The sequence below is a fragment of the Colletotrichum tamarilloi genome (assembly GCF_030869305.1).
Source record: "Colletotrichum tamarilloi strain Tom-12 chromosome Unknown Scaffold_19.1, whole genome shotgun sequence".
In the NCBI taxonomy this organism is placed as follows: domain Eukaryota; kingdom Fungi; phylum Ascomycota; class Sordariomycetes; order Glomerellales; family Glomerellaceae; genus Colletotrichum; species Colletotrichum tamarilloi.
Window position 1 is genome coordinate 647 of NW_026849402.1, and position 12929 is coordinate 13575.

A 12929-nucleotide genomic window follows, 5' to 3' on the forward strand; every position below is an offset into this window, starting at 1 on the left:
TTTTGGGCGCTAATGCCGCCATGCCAAAACCTCGCGGGCCAGCAACCCTTGCTTCTTTCTGTCTTACCTGCCATCCTCGTTGACCTCCGATATTAGCCCTCCACTTTGGCAAGAGAAGGTCCGGACTACGGGAAGGGATTTGAACGGTATGCGACGGACTTTCGAACATCCTAAAGGGAAGCTGTCGTGCCTGAGTACCTACTCGACTAGGCAAGGGATATCATTGTCCAGACATTGTGCCAAGTTCTTCTGTGCCAAGTTCCTGTATCCAAGACGAGAGCTTCGTGAGGTATACGCACCCATTCGCGTCCAAAGATACACCTTCACATTGTAACATGCAGGAGCTTCCCTCCGACACAGTCCCAGCAGTCCGAGCTACTTTTACCTTGGAGATGTCGCGGATTCTGCACGACATGTGTGCAGCCTCTCTCCCATCCATACCAGACGCATCAATGGACCGTTAATTGCTCTTCAATCGCCCACCCAAAGTCCTGCCCCGCACGTTTCCAGGTTGTTTGCCGCCGGCCCTCACTCCCAATTCTGCCCCGCACTTTCCAGACTTCGACCCCTCGAAGACAAAGGGCCCGACCCCTGCCGCGCCACAGGGAGCTCCCGTGGGTACGTATCTTGTGGCTGGTGCTTGTCAATGATCGCTCACCCAATGGGAACACGTCGCTCTCCTAAGGCCGTCCAGCCTTGTCTACTGCCTCCTGGGGGTAAGGTAGGTAACCAATGTCACAGGTGTACATCTTTCAAAGAAGCCAGACGCCGATCCCGCGATTCTACAACATCACCCGTGCGATTTGCGAACCCTCGATGACATGGTGCCCCGTCCTGTCGACCACATCGCTTCTTAGCTTCTCCATACCACAAGTCCACCATGTGGCTTGATCGGCTTGCAGCACAGTCGAACTCGTCTCCCTCAGCGTCGCAGCCTGGCAGTCGACCATACTCTCCTCTTCCGCGACGAACCTCCAGTAGCCCCTATGTGACCTCTCAACGACCTGGCATTACACCAAGAGGCTCACAACTCTCGCTCGTCTCCAACGATTCCTCGAACTCCTTCCTAGCTTCACGGAGGGTCAATGGCTCAGGCTTGAAACAATCCCAGACAACCTACGACGGACCGGATTCGGTTGAGATCTTGGGCCAGATCCTAGATACAGCGCCCGCATCCGAGGCAACAACGATCACAATAAGCGAAAGTGACCTCGAACTAGACTTCAGTTTTGAAGGCCTGAGCTTGCGAGAGCTCGCAAGCTCCGACGAGATCGATAGAAGCGATGCGGATAGCTACCGGCGGCAAACCGCAGAGGAGTGTATGAGCTCCTCATTGGCTGGCACAACTGTCCGCAGATTGCTAATCTTTGAGTTTAGTCGAAGCGAGTAAAGCCCAGTTCGAGGACCTGCATCGATCAATTGCAGCATGCGATGGGGTTCTAGGCTCAGTAGAGACCAACCTGACCAGCTTCCGTAATGACCTCGCGGCCGTCTCTGCAGATATCGAGACCCTGCAATCACGTTCTGCGGCGATGAACGTGAGGCTAGACAATCGAAAAGCAGTTGAAAAGGCGTTTGGTCCAGTTGTCGAGGAGCTCAGCGTCTCACCCCATGTGGTGTCCAAGATATCTGAGGGCCAAATTGACGAGACATGGGTCAAAATGTTGGCGGAAGTGGACAAACGAGCTACAGCATACAAGAAGTCGGTTTCGAACCAGGGAGAGAGCAAAGCTTGGGCAGACCTTGGCCCTCTACTGGAAAAACTGACAATGAAGGCCGTCGAGCGGATACGGGACTTCATTGTTGCCCAGATCAAGGCCTTACGATCCCCTCACATCAACGCCCAAATAATCCAACAGCAGAACTTCTTGAAGTTCAAAGACTTATACACTTTCTTGCACAAGCATCATGCTACTCTCGCAGAAGAGATCAGTCAGGCTTATATGAACACCATGCGATGGTACTACGCAAATCAATTTGGACGATATCAAAGGGCATTGGAGAAGCTTAAGCTGCACATTCTCGATAAGAACGACGTCCTTGGACACGACGAACCCACGCGAAGAGCCACGGTGTTGTCTGCCACAAAGCCAGCTGGGCCGCCTCATGATGCCTTCAACTTAGGACGGCGTATTGATCTCCTGAAATCGGGTAACGCTGCTGCGATCTCCTCTTACCTGGCCGAGGAAGACCAGACAACACATTATCTAGAGGTACCTTTCAGGAACTTCAACCTGGCGCTCATAGATAACGCTACTGCGGAGTACACATTCCTGGCCGCCTTCTTCTCGCCCCCATTGTCTCTGCAAGCGGTGTCACGACAGTTCAACTACATCTTCGAACCAACATTTGCGTTAGGCAAAACCCTCACCAAGACGCTCACTGCTGAGTCGTACGATGCCCTGGGGTTGCTGTTAAGCATCCGCATCAACCAGCATCTTGCTTTTGAACTGCAACGGCGCAAGGTGCCAGCTGTGGACGGCTACATCAACATGACGACAATGCTTCTATGGCCGAGACTACAAGTCGTAATGGACCACCACTGTGAATCATTGCGGCAGCTGATGAATACTTTACCCACAAAACCTAGGGCGGCGGATCAGAATAAGCTATCCGCCGCGCCGCATCTCGTCACCCAGAGGTTCGGCCAGATCTTGCAGGGAGTTCTGGCGCTGAGCACAGAGGCAGGAGACGACGAGCCAGTGGTAACCAGCTTGCGTCGTCTGCGGTCAGAGGCAGAGGCTTTCTTGACGCGGTACAGTCATTCTTTCAGCGATAAGCGGAAGCGGGAACGGTTTCTTTATAACAATTACTCGTTGATTTCAACCATCATCAGCGACGTTGGCGGAAAATTGGGCACGGAGCAGCAGGAGCATTTCGAGGGCCTCAAAGCGGCATTCCAAGAGGGTGCTTGAAGAGAGCGCAGTACCAGGCACACAGCAGTTTGTTGGATTATTTTGGCATTGGCGCTACATTAAGGGGTGCTTGACTGCCAGTGGCATATCACTTTGTATGATAGCCTGTTTTTTTTTACTCTAACCTGGGGGAATCTAAATGTACATGATGACACAAGTCTTGCGAGGGCTGTTCAGGTCGTCATCCACTCTTGACTAAAAGCTGTGCGTCCAGGTCGTTCCGTTGGACCACTTATTGTACAGAGCTGCCATTGCAGCTATCGGACTGGGGTTTCTTCTGCCCAGGTATACGGCCACTAGACCGATGACAACGGCCAGTCCGGCGGCAGCGGCCCCCTTTCGGTACGCCCACATCACCTTCATGAGCTTTTGCCGGCGCTCGAGGGCCTTGAGCTCCGCCAGCTGTTTCTGGAAAAATGCGTGTCCTTCGTCCATGGTCTGCTTTGAGCATTCCTCCACGGACCGCGCCGTCCGTAAGGAGCTGGCTTTGGATATCTTGCGCCACTGCGGTAGCGACTCGGGTGGGAATCGCTCGTAAAGCGCAATCGTGCTCGTGATTAACGCATCGAGGTCCATCTTCTGCGGGACCTTGGAGAGGATGAGGTGGAGCATAGACGGATCGTCCTCCTCCTGGTCGAAGAGCTCGTCGCGGCGGTTCAGGACGATCTGGACGTACATGTAGATGCTGAAGACGGGTTCGCGGGTAAGGAGGGTATCAAAGAGGCGGGCGATGTCGCCGTAGGCCTGGATATCGTGCGCGTACATGGTCAGGGTCCCCGCCAGGGCGTAGAAGGGTTCCGTGCCGGAGAGGTGGCGCTTGAGCTTCGGATCGGCGGCGTTGAGGATGTCGGGAATCAGCCTGAGCTGCGCGACGGTCGGCTCGAGGCTGGTGAGCATGAAGTCTCGGATGCGGAGCACCGACAGTCGCGAGACAAGGCGGGCGCGCCATGGTGGTTCGAGGACCAGCATGAAGACTTGGCAGATGTCATGGTAGCCTTGAAAGTAACATAGGTATGGGTATCGACGGAGGACTTCGACGATCAGATCGGAAAGCTCGTTTTTGTTCTTCTCGAGTTCGGTGTCGTTCTGGTCTGTACGTGGAGCTTGTCAGCTTGCTTGCCGCGAGTTCGCAAGTCCCTGTCGGGACACCGCAGAACGGAGTGGTCTCACGGTTCGGGTAGTATATGAAGGCGCGGTTGACGTCGAGCGCAACTTGTTCCTCGTCCCTATGACTTGGAAGGGTTTTCCATGAGACCTTCTCGTCTATACCAGCTGCGATTGTACCCTGGAAATCCTCGCTATCTGGAAGGCCTAGGAGTATAGGCCCTACACACAATGTTCCGTTAGCCTCGGAGCGTCGCAGGACGACGGCGCCGTGGTTGGCACGCTTTACTACTGACAGGCTTTCCGGCGTAGAGTGTCAGTAAGAAACCCGCCTTTGGTACTAGCCAGGCCTTTGAGGGCTTCTATGTTCCGCCATTTGCACGCCTCGAGGATATCGGTCGTCTTGCGCTGTTCCTGATCTACGGGGGCCGCAGAGTCAGAGCTGCTCAGCGCATTCTTTTCGTCCATCGAGTCTATTTCTATGACTCCTCTGTGTTTGCGAGAAGTGTAGCGTGACGAGCCGTTGTTGGAGTCGAGGGGTTGTGCTCGTCACGGGAGCGTGCAGATTATGTGGCTGCGAGCTCGGGGGAGGTATATGCGCGTCGCTATCGCCTAGCGTTACGGACGCTGGTTTGACGAAGAATGAGAAATCCCATGAAATCCGCAATGGTGAACTGGCTCTAGGACACTGCTTCAACGACTTGAAGTTGAGGTTGAAGTGGGATGCATTACACGCGTCCACGATCTGCCAACGAGAGACAGACGATTGGTTGTGAGAACAGGGAAGCTGGAGGTCCAAGAGCTGCCACAAATGTGACAAGCCAGGTTATAGCGGAGTTTCCTCCACAGCGGATCTATGGATCTGTTTCGAACCATTGAAGCCGAGGCTTAGCGTACGTTTGGAGCAACTTCACCAGGGACGTCCGGCCCCCATGGCCTGGATCGCCGGGACGGGACGCACGGGCCAGATAGGGCGAACCTGACTTGAGCTGCCATTAAACGCCTTGTGACACTACTCTGATATTACAGTGAGGTACGCTGTCACGCCGTCTAGCTTTGGGCAATTGCCAAAGCGAGGCGAAATTTCGGGCTGGCATATTTTCGGTGTGATCCTGTGTAAATCCCGGCTCAGAAACCGATTCACCTATTCATGCGTGTGCCTACTTTAGGTGCTTCACGGCCGGCATCGGCTGCATTGGACTGGCCTTGGGTCAGGTACCACGTAGGTCTACCTATGGCGGTTAAACAACTCACCAAACCTAGGCATTACGCTACCCTAAGACGGTCCGTAAGACAATCTCGTCAACATCCTGTCAAATGTGGAGGTCCCAAGGGGGTTCTATGACATGGAAAAGTCAGGTTTCCCAACTTGAGGAGTTCAGTTTAATAGATGTCAGCTAGGTTGTTGGGGGTTAATTGCGCTGGCACAACGGTTGTTAGATCGATCGTAGTCTCTGAAGATGCGTTCACTGCCGACCGCCGGACCAGAGACCTTGCTCTGGGCCCTGCAGTTCAAATCATCCAGTTTCTAGCCAAGACAGCCCAAGTGACTCCAGATATGCATCGTGGTCTCAGTAAATTGAGTACGTAAGGGCGGTTCTTTGTTGAGTGACATAAGCGAGTAGCATCTTTTAGTTGTCTCGTCGGCTATGGTGCGGCCGAAGCGGCCGCTCCGTTGACTCTCTTGGGTACAGTATTGGCGCAAAGGAGAGACTGTGGTTTTTGTCATGCATGAACATGATTCTTCTCGAGTGAAGGATTCCTCCAGTCAGACAGCTGTGCTCAGAGCCGGCAGCTGTAAAGGTTGACAAGCCGGGCTTTCTCCGATCCTGGATCGGGTCGGGCAATGTCTAAGTTTCTTTCAAGTCAAGATCTCGAAATCACGACCTTTAGAACATCCAAGGTCATATAACCCCTGGCTGGCTGTCCTGCGCCCCCTGCTTTTCTGGAGCATTCCAGACCCGCACACCAGCCCTGGTCCTTGAAGGTGTATTAACCGATGCGCACTGATTTCTCACTTGGTATCGGACTCGTGAGGGTGACTCTATCAGACTGTTAGCAGAAAGAGACTTCTCGAATTCCTTTTCAGCGAAAGGTCTAAGTAAGCACGATTAGACAGGTCGACAAGAGTTATGGTACAGACACATAGAAAAACGGAGGCAGAGGGGTATTCCAGCATGGCCGTATTTAGGTGAGGAGATGTCAAACAGTGTCCGAGGTAAACGACATCTGAGACAGTGGAGGCATCCGAACCTGCAGCGGAAATGGCCGGCCAGGCATCTTGCAGCAATCCGGCGATGCAACTGTTCACGTCGTGGTAAGGTAGGGTATGGAAGTTCTTGGTGGTTGGTGCAGCCATCCGTATGTGGGACTTACACCCACACCAATGGAAAGAAGATATTCAATTGTCTTCCTACCCAAGGGCAAGTAATGGTTTCAGCTGGGTAGGGCAGCAAGGTCTTGAGGGAAGACCATTCGTTTACCCAATCAGCAAGAGCCCGCGGTTCATTCCAGCTTTCTTCTTATGGCGCCAGGACGTGCCCTTCCAACTGTAGGCACGTAGGGTAGGGTATATCATTGGCGTAACCATGTACTGCGTAGAAAGAGGCCTAGACTACCTACCTACCTTTGATTGATTAGTATCAGATCAACGTCACCTTGCTATTGGATGTTGGACATAGGGTTGCAAGATGGGACGACAACGGCGGATGAAGTCGTTTTCTTCAGCTTCCCCGCCGTCAGTGTTGCCCGGTCCCTACCTAATTCGCGATGAACTGTACACGACGGAGTACTGCCCACGCACAATGATCTCGCCTACTACTAACAAGGCATTTCAACCAGGGCATTCAACTGTCTTTCACAGACAACGGGGCTCTCGAGGCAACCTGAACCAAGTCCCCGCTCAGCCAGGGCTGCCTGCCTATGGCTTGGCTGCCCGCCTCAGCAAGGAACACGATGGGTACCTCCCCGTCGCGCATGCACGATGCTTCAGCAAGTCAGCAACAGTCTACAGGGCCAGCTCACCACCGACGTTCCATTACCCTACTGACCGAAGTCCCGTCACAGTGGAGAGAGAGCCCGGCTGAGATGCAAATCACACGCAGTGGTCGAGACACAACCCAAGACACAGCCCAGGTACCTCGGCCGAGAAGGGTATTTTCCGCGAATTCAACAAGCTGCATTCTTGGGATGTTCTAGGGTACCCCACTTGAAGTACTGCGAAGGGCTTGAGATGAATCAGGGTCCAGCGCGCCACAACGCCAACCGATCAGGTTCTCATCGAAGCCTTCTGGGGCCGCAAAGAGCAGCGGCAAATACCCTACTTGTCCCGACTTCATATGGTTGTAATACACTCTGATTAGCGATGATTGCATAAGATGACTCGGGTTGCTAGGGCTCTGGGTGCCTCAGACTTGCATTCTTAGTTTTACGCTACCGAGATCGAATTAGGCTGGGGTTGTAAAGTAGAGCGTTGTCCGAGGTAAGGTAGGCTGGGATAAGGTCTTTTTTCTTTGATCATTGATGCCTTAGTTGGTATGTGTGATGTTTGGTGGTATGGTAGCCAACCACTTCTGTTCCACGGTGTTTTGCTCGCGCCCACGCACATCCAATGTGCCTGCCGCCCTACATCACATACCTACCTTACTGCACAACCAAGGCTTACTGTACGTGCCGTCCCTATCTGCCTTACTTTGCTTGAGCACCGTATACTTGATCTTACCTTACTTGCCCAAGGTAAGGTAAGGTAAGGTAAGTTGAGGTAGGTGTCTAGGTAGGTAGATACTGACAAAAACGGTCATGCAAGGTGTTTTGCAGCTATTGGCTACCTGCATGCTACTGTCTCCCATAGGTAGGTTGGAAAGCCCTCACTTGGGACACTGAGGTGTGGTGAGGTGGTGCTTTCTCTCAGGTAAGCTCGCGCTCCAATGCTCCATGCAACGTGGTGCCCCACCAGCTAGCTAACATGCCCGTACCTCTTGCCTTACACCCAGTACGACTGACTCTAAAACCAACCTTTGCTCCGCCCAACCGTCACAACCTGGAGCCATTCATTCCATGGCGCCGTTGCCTACCTGTCTCCTTGCCTCACCTCAGATTGTTCCTCAGCAGATAGCCCCGGCCCAGTCGCATTCGAGTCGTACGGCCGCTGCTTGCCATTCCAGTGGCCCTGAAATCGGAGACAAAATCACAGCACCGTCATACCTTACAGTCTGATCGGTTTGGCATTTCGAATCACGCGACCCGGCAATCTGGTATCCATATCCCCCGCCGCAAATCCGAAATACCTCTGTTCTGATTTCACCTCTCTCGGCCTCTACTCAACCCGTTACTACAGATTTTCACTCCACTGTCAACCATGTTGACATAACAAGACCTGTCGAAATGGCCTTCCAGACAAACGTCTTTAGAAACGGTGCTTGGGTGACGGAGACTATTGACCTCCAAACTGTTCTGAGGGGCTCAACCACAAATACCTCCGCTGTCGCTCCTTCACTCCCCGCTCCGCCAAGCTGTGGTATCTTGACGAGAACTGTCATCGATAGCCCCATTGCTCGATGGGTCTTGCCTGCTCGCCTAAGGTCTGCACATCATAACGATGTTGCCTTCGTTGGGGTGAGTTACTCAATATCTTTATCAAGCTCATCTGGAGGCTTGGATATACCATTCCTCGAGCCTCACTGCCCTTTTCCTTGCATAATATCTCCAGAGTATGTGAAGAAGCTTACAAAATCAGGATCGTTATGTGAGCATCAATGAGTTGCGCAAGGATGGACAGCTTCAGGAGGTGCTGCGCAAGAACGACTTTGGCTGTCGTATTCGAAATGCGCTTGTTATTGGAAACAAGTACGAGCACTTTCGCGTTGTCCCAGACGACCCTGGCCATGACCACATAAAAAGTGAAGACGAAGATGACGACACCCACATGGCCGACATTGGCTCTGGATCTGGCATCAGTACTTCTCATGGACAGTTCCCACCGCACTTATTGCTCCTCATCCTCGAATCAGGTTCCTTTGTCTTCCTCTTCATCAAAAGAGATGATGAGAGAGACACCCTGGAGTTCGTTGCATCGCCGTTCCACAACCCAGCAAGGAGATTAGGCCACTTGGGATTCCACGTAGCTGTCGATCCCAGGTCTCGCTATATTGCAGTCGCGGACGCCCAGAACAAATTTGTCGTTTACGAGCTAGAGTCCATGGAGGCAATGGGCGATCAGTTGATACTTGACAAGGCCATTAAACCCATTAGGGCGCACCACCCAAGAGCAGTCCAAGGTACCATTCTCAAGATGGAGTTTCTTTATCCTCGTCCCGAGGACGAAAGCCACGTCATCCTCCTTCTCATCATCGCAAAGGCCGATAGGTCGAAGATGGTCATCTACGAATGGGAGCGGGGAGATGATCTTGGCCAAGTGCTGGCCGAAGAAAAGCGTGGTCATCGCATCGCACCAGAACATCGCCTCCCTCTTCTCATCATTCCTCTGACAGTGAGGAGTTCCTTTTTCGCAGTTTCCGAACACGCGCTTGGCATATGCAAGGACCCTCTTCAAGGGCCCCCTAACATTGAAACAATCAACCCTTTCACCCACCCCGCGAGCCCTTTTCATCACGGTACTAGTGTACCCCTTTGGACAGCTTGGGATAGACCGGTACGGAGGCGGCGCTACTACGACACTAAGGATCTTATCTACCTGGCTCGAGAAGATGGTGTGATTGTCTTCTTTGAATTCAATACGACGGATATCCTGGGCGCTGCTATGAATGTTGGCAGCTGCAACTGCAATATTTCTACCGCCTTCACCACAATGTATGACGCTTACTCTGACGTCGCCATCGTCGCCGGTGACTCTGGCCCTGGGATGGTCTTTCAGGTAAGTTGTGATGCCAGTGCGTTTCACCAGACAGCTACTAAGATACTTGCCCAGCTCAAACCTCGGGAGCCTCTCGTCGAGCTTGGAAGTATCCCAAACTGGTCCTGCTCGGTTGATTTCGTCACTACAGATGCTTTGACGTCGTGGAATCCTGAGACTGGTCCAAAAGGGAAGCCTGTAGTACCATGGCGAGACAGAACGTTGGACCATCTGACTGCTCCAGACAAAGTTCTTTGCGCCTCTGGGAATGGACCGCAAGGCAGTATCACAGAGCTTCGCTATGGACTACCCGCTAATATTATTTCTTATTTTGAGCCGCTGCCAACGAGGAAAGTATGGGTTTTTAGAACCGCAGACGGGACTTGGCCATATCAAATGCTGATGGCAAGCCCCGGGACTTCCGAAGTGTTACTAGTATCATTTGATCTATCAAACGCGGAGATGGCTGATCCAATGACAACCCAATTTGACACAGAGTCTCGAACTCTGGCAGCGGAGCAAAGCCGAGACAATACCATCGTTCAGGTATCCGAGAAGCGTATCATTGCCATCGACCAGAATCACAGGTTTGTGCCCCAAAATTCGACCTCCACGTCCCACTCCGACTTTGCTAACGTTCTGATAGTTCAAGATATGAATTAAGTGACTTTGAGGGTGTGGGTAGGATAGCTGAGCATGCAGCCGTCAGGGGTAATTGCATCTGCGTCTCAACCTTTGAAGAATCTTGCTTCCGAATCCACATTTTCCGCACAGAAGGGACCGAAGTATCCCTGACACAGACTTACCCTGTCGACGGCGAAGTTACGTGTCTAGCTCTCTGTTCTCTCGATGGGCGGGAATGCGTACTGGCTGGACTTTGGCGACAAAACAGCCCCTACTTGGCCATCTTCCCGACAGACGTAACAGGAGAAAGGCCAGAGTTGATACTGCTTACCGCGGGTACGTCCTATCCTACAAAACTTTGGAACGGTTGATCTAACGACCTGCTGTAGACCAAGCAGCCCATGATGCGGAAGGAATTGACGCAATGGATATTGCCCCAACAATCGAGTTGGTGACCACCATCGTGTCGGTAGCAGAATCAGCGGAGCAAACAAGTGTAGTCGTGGGTACCCGAAGCGGACACCTCATCACGGTCCAATTTACCGCGAATCCCTTTCAACATCAGATTTTCATGGAGAGACTGGGGACAGTCGCACTCGAAGTTGTACCTCTAGAAACGCCATTGCTTCCTGGCTCGGTACTAGTTTGTTGCAACGACAATCTCCTGCTTCTGAGGGACTTTGGGGCCAGACGGCTGGGTCATTTTGCCACGAAGCATCGGGTATGGGCAACCGATCTGAAGCACCCAGCGACGCCGTCGACGCCTATCATCTCTGCGGCGTGCATTCCCGCCGATTTGGGCGGTAACAACCGCGCGCCACTTGTACTTTTGTCGGGAGAGCGCATGTCATTTGTAGAGCTGTATTTGCAAGCTGGGCCGGTTCCCAAGACACTGCCACTGCCCGGCACACCTGCCAAGGTGCTATACTCTCAAACTCTACAGTGTTTAGTTGTTGCAGTACAGACTGGCAAGAAGCCGACTGTCCTTTTCTTGGACCCCGAGACCGGAGAAGACCTCTCTCTTCCACAAGACAAACATGGGAATGCAACAACATTCATCAGCGGCTTGGGAAACCAAGACGACAAAATTCATGCAGTATACGACTGGCTTTTCGTCAAAGACGGCATGACATTTCATTACCTCATCGTCACGACAGCAGGCGGACGCCTGTTGCTTGTGTCTCCCAAGAAGGAAGAGAGTCATGACCCTGAAGGCAATAGGAGAACGAGGATACGGTTCTCCACCAAATACAGGATAAAGGAAAAAGCGCCCATATATTCTATTGTCGGGGATGACGACAGCATTATCTACTGTGCTGGAAAAGTCCTTCACTGGGACGTCCTGGACTCCGTCGAAAAGAGATTGGTCCGCAAAAAGACATACGAGCTGAACTCACCCGCCATCTCACTACGGATGGTGAACGGCAAGATCTCGGCGCTCACCCTAAGCGACTCCTTGGTGATCATCGATCACAAGGCAGAGAACACACACGGCGAAATGACCCAGGTCCATGCGGATCAGGTAACGCGGAAGTCGAACCACTTCTTCGATGTCGGAGATGATGCAGACCCAGAGCTGAGTTGGCCAGTGACTCTGCTGACGGGCATGGATCGGAGCTTCACGGCAGTCTGGACTCCTTGGAAACAGCCCAAGAGAGAGCTGGAACTTGTTGCGGAAGGACCGCTGCCCGCCAGCATCAGGAAACTTCAGCGAGGCCGTGTGCGGCCGGAATGGGTGGCGACAGAACATCTGCCACGGTACGGTAGTATACCTAGCACAGTAGACGGTGCTGAGGTGTTGGGCATCTGTCTCGACGGCTCGTTGATGCACTTCAGCCTACTCAACCTTCAAGCATGGCGGTTTCTGCGACTTGTCGAGAACCTAGCGCTGAGAAGTCCACTGCTGTTTCCCTACAGCTACGAAGTGTCTGTCGTGGACAACGAGGAATACGATGCGGAAGCGAAAGACACGCCAAAGTCGATGAAGCACATTAATGGAGATTTACTCCAGCAGTGTATCGACAAGCGGGTCCTTCGGGAGATAATGGAGGGAGACAGCAACCATGACCTTTTGCGAGAGTATCTGGACGGCTTGGATGATGGAAAGTGGACAGCATCTTTTCAAGAAGACAACGACCCTCACCTCACGAGGTATTTCGATCTCGCTTACGACATTTTGGATTACTTTCTTGCGCCTGTTCTCTGAGGAAGGCCATGGGCGGAGTCCTTCTTTGCGGAAGAGGCGATGCTTTCAATGTACAATCCAGGAGAAAGCCATGAGAAGAGTGGTCAGTACTTAGACTAGTTAGTAGAAGAGCCACCCTGGGCTCCAGGAAAGAATCCGAGTCCACTTCAAAACTTCCTTAGTCCGAGATGTAACTCTACATCTGTGACATTAAAGCGAAAACTTGTACGAAATTCTCCTGGACGACTGG

The 12929-nt window shown here is 52.6% G+C and overlaps 3 protein-coding genes across 3 annotated transcripts; 2 read left to right on the top strand and 1 right to left on the bottom strand.

Moving 5' to 3' along the window:
* Positions 1 to 880: 880 nt before the first annotated feature.
* On the top strand, positions 881 to 2915 carry CTAM01_06643 (Vps52/Sac2 family protein; the record flags this gene model as incomplete). Its single annotated transcript, XM_060522670.1, has 2 exons — positions 881 to 1319; positions 1378 to 2915. 2 exons carry the CDS (start codon positions 881 to 883, stop codon positions 2913 to 2915), a joined length of 1977 nt encoding a protein of 658 aa, XP_060382515.1.
* Positions 2916 to 3110: 195 nt separating this feature from the next.
* On the bottom strand, positions 3111 to 4487 carry CTAM01_06644 (GTPase-activating protein gyp10; the record flags this gene model as incomplete). The annotated part of the gene is made up of 3 exons (XM_060522671.1): positions 3111 to 4006; positions 4086 to 4241; positions 4316 to 4487. 3 exons carry the CDS (start codon positions 4485 to 4487, stop codon positions 3111 to 3113), a joined length of 1224 nt encoding a protein of 407 aa, XP_060382516.1.
* Positions 4488 to 8402: 3915 nt separating this feature from the next.
* CTAM01_06645 (thermotolerance protein) lies at positions 8403 to 12700 on the top strand (the record flags this gene model as incomplete). Its single annotated transcript, XM_060522672.1, has 5 exons — positions 8403 to 8633; positions 8755 to 9891; positions 9946 to 10457; positions 10517 to 10830; positions 10884 to 12700. The coding sequence occupies 5 exons, from the start codon at positions 8403 to 8405 to the stop codon at positions 12698 to 12700; spliced, it is 4011 nt and encodes a 1336-aa protein (XP_060382517.1).
* Between the last annotated feature and the right edge of the window lie 229 nt (positions 12701 to 12929).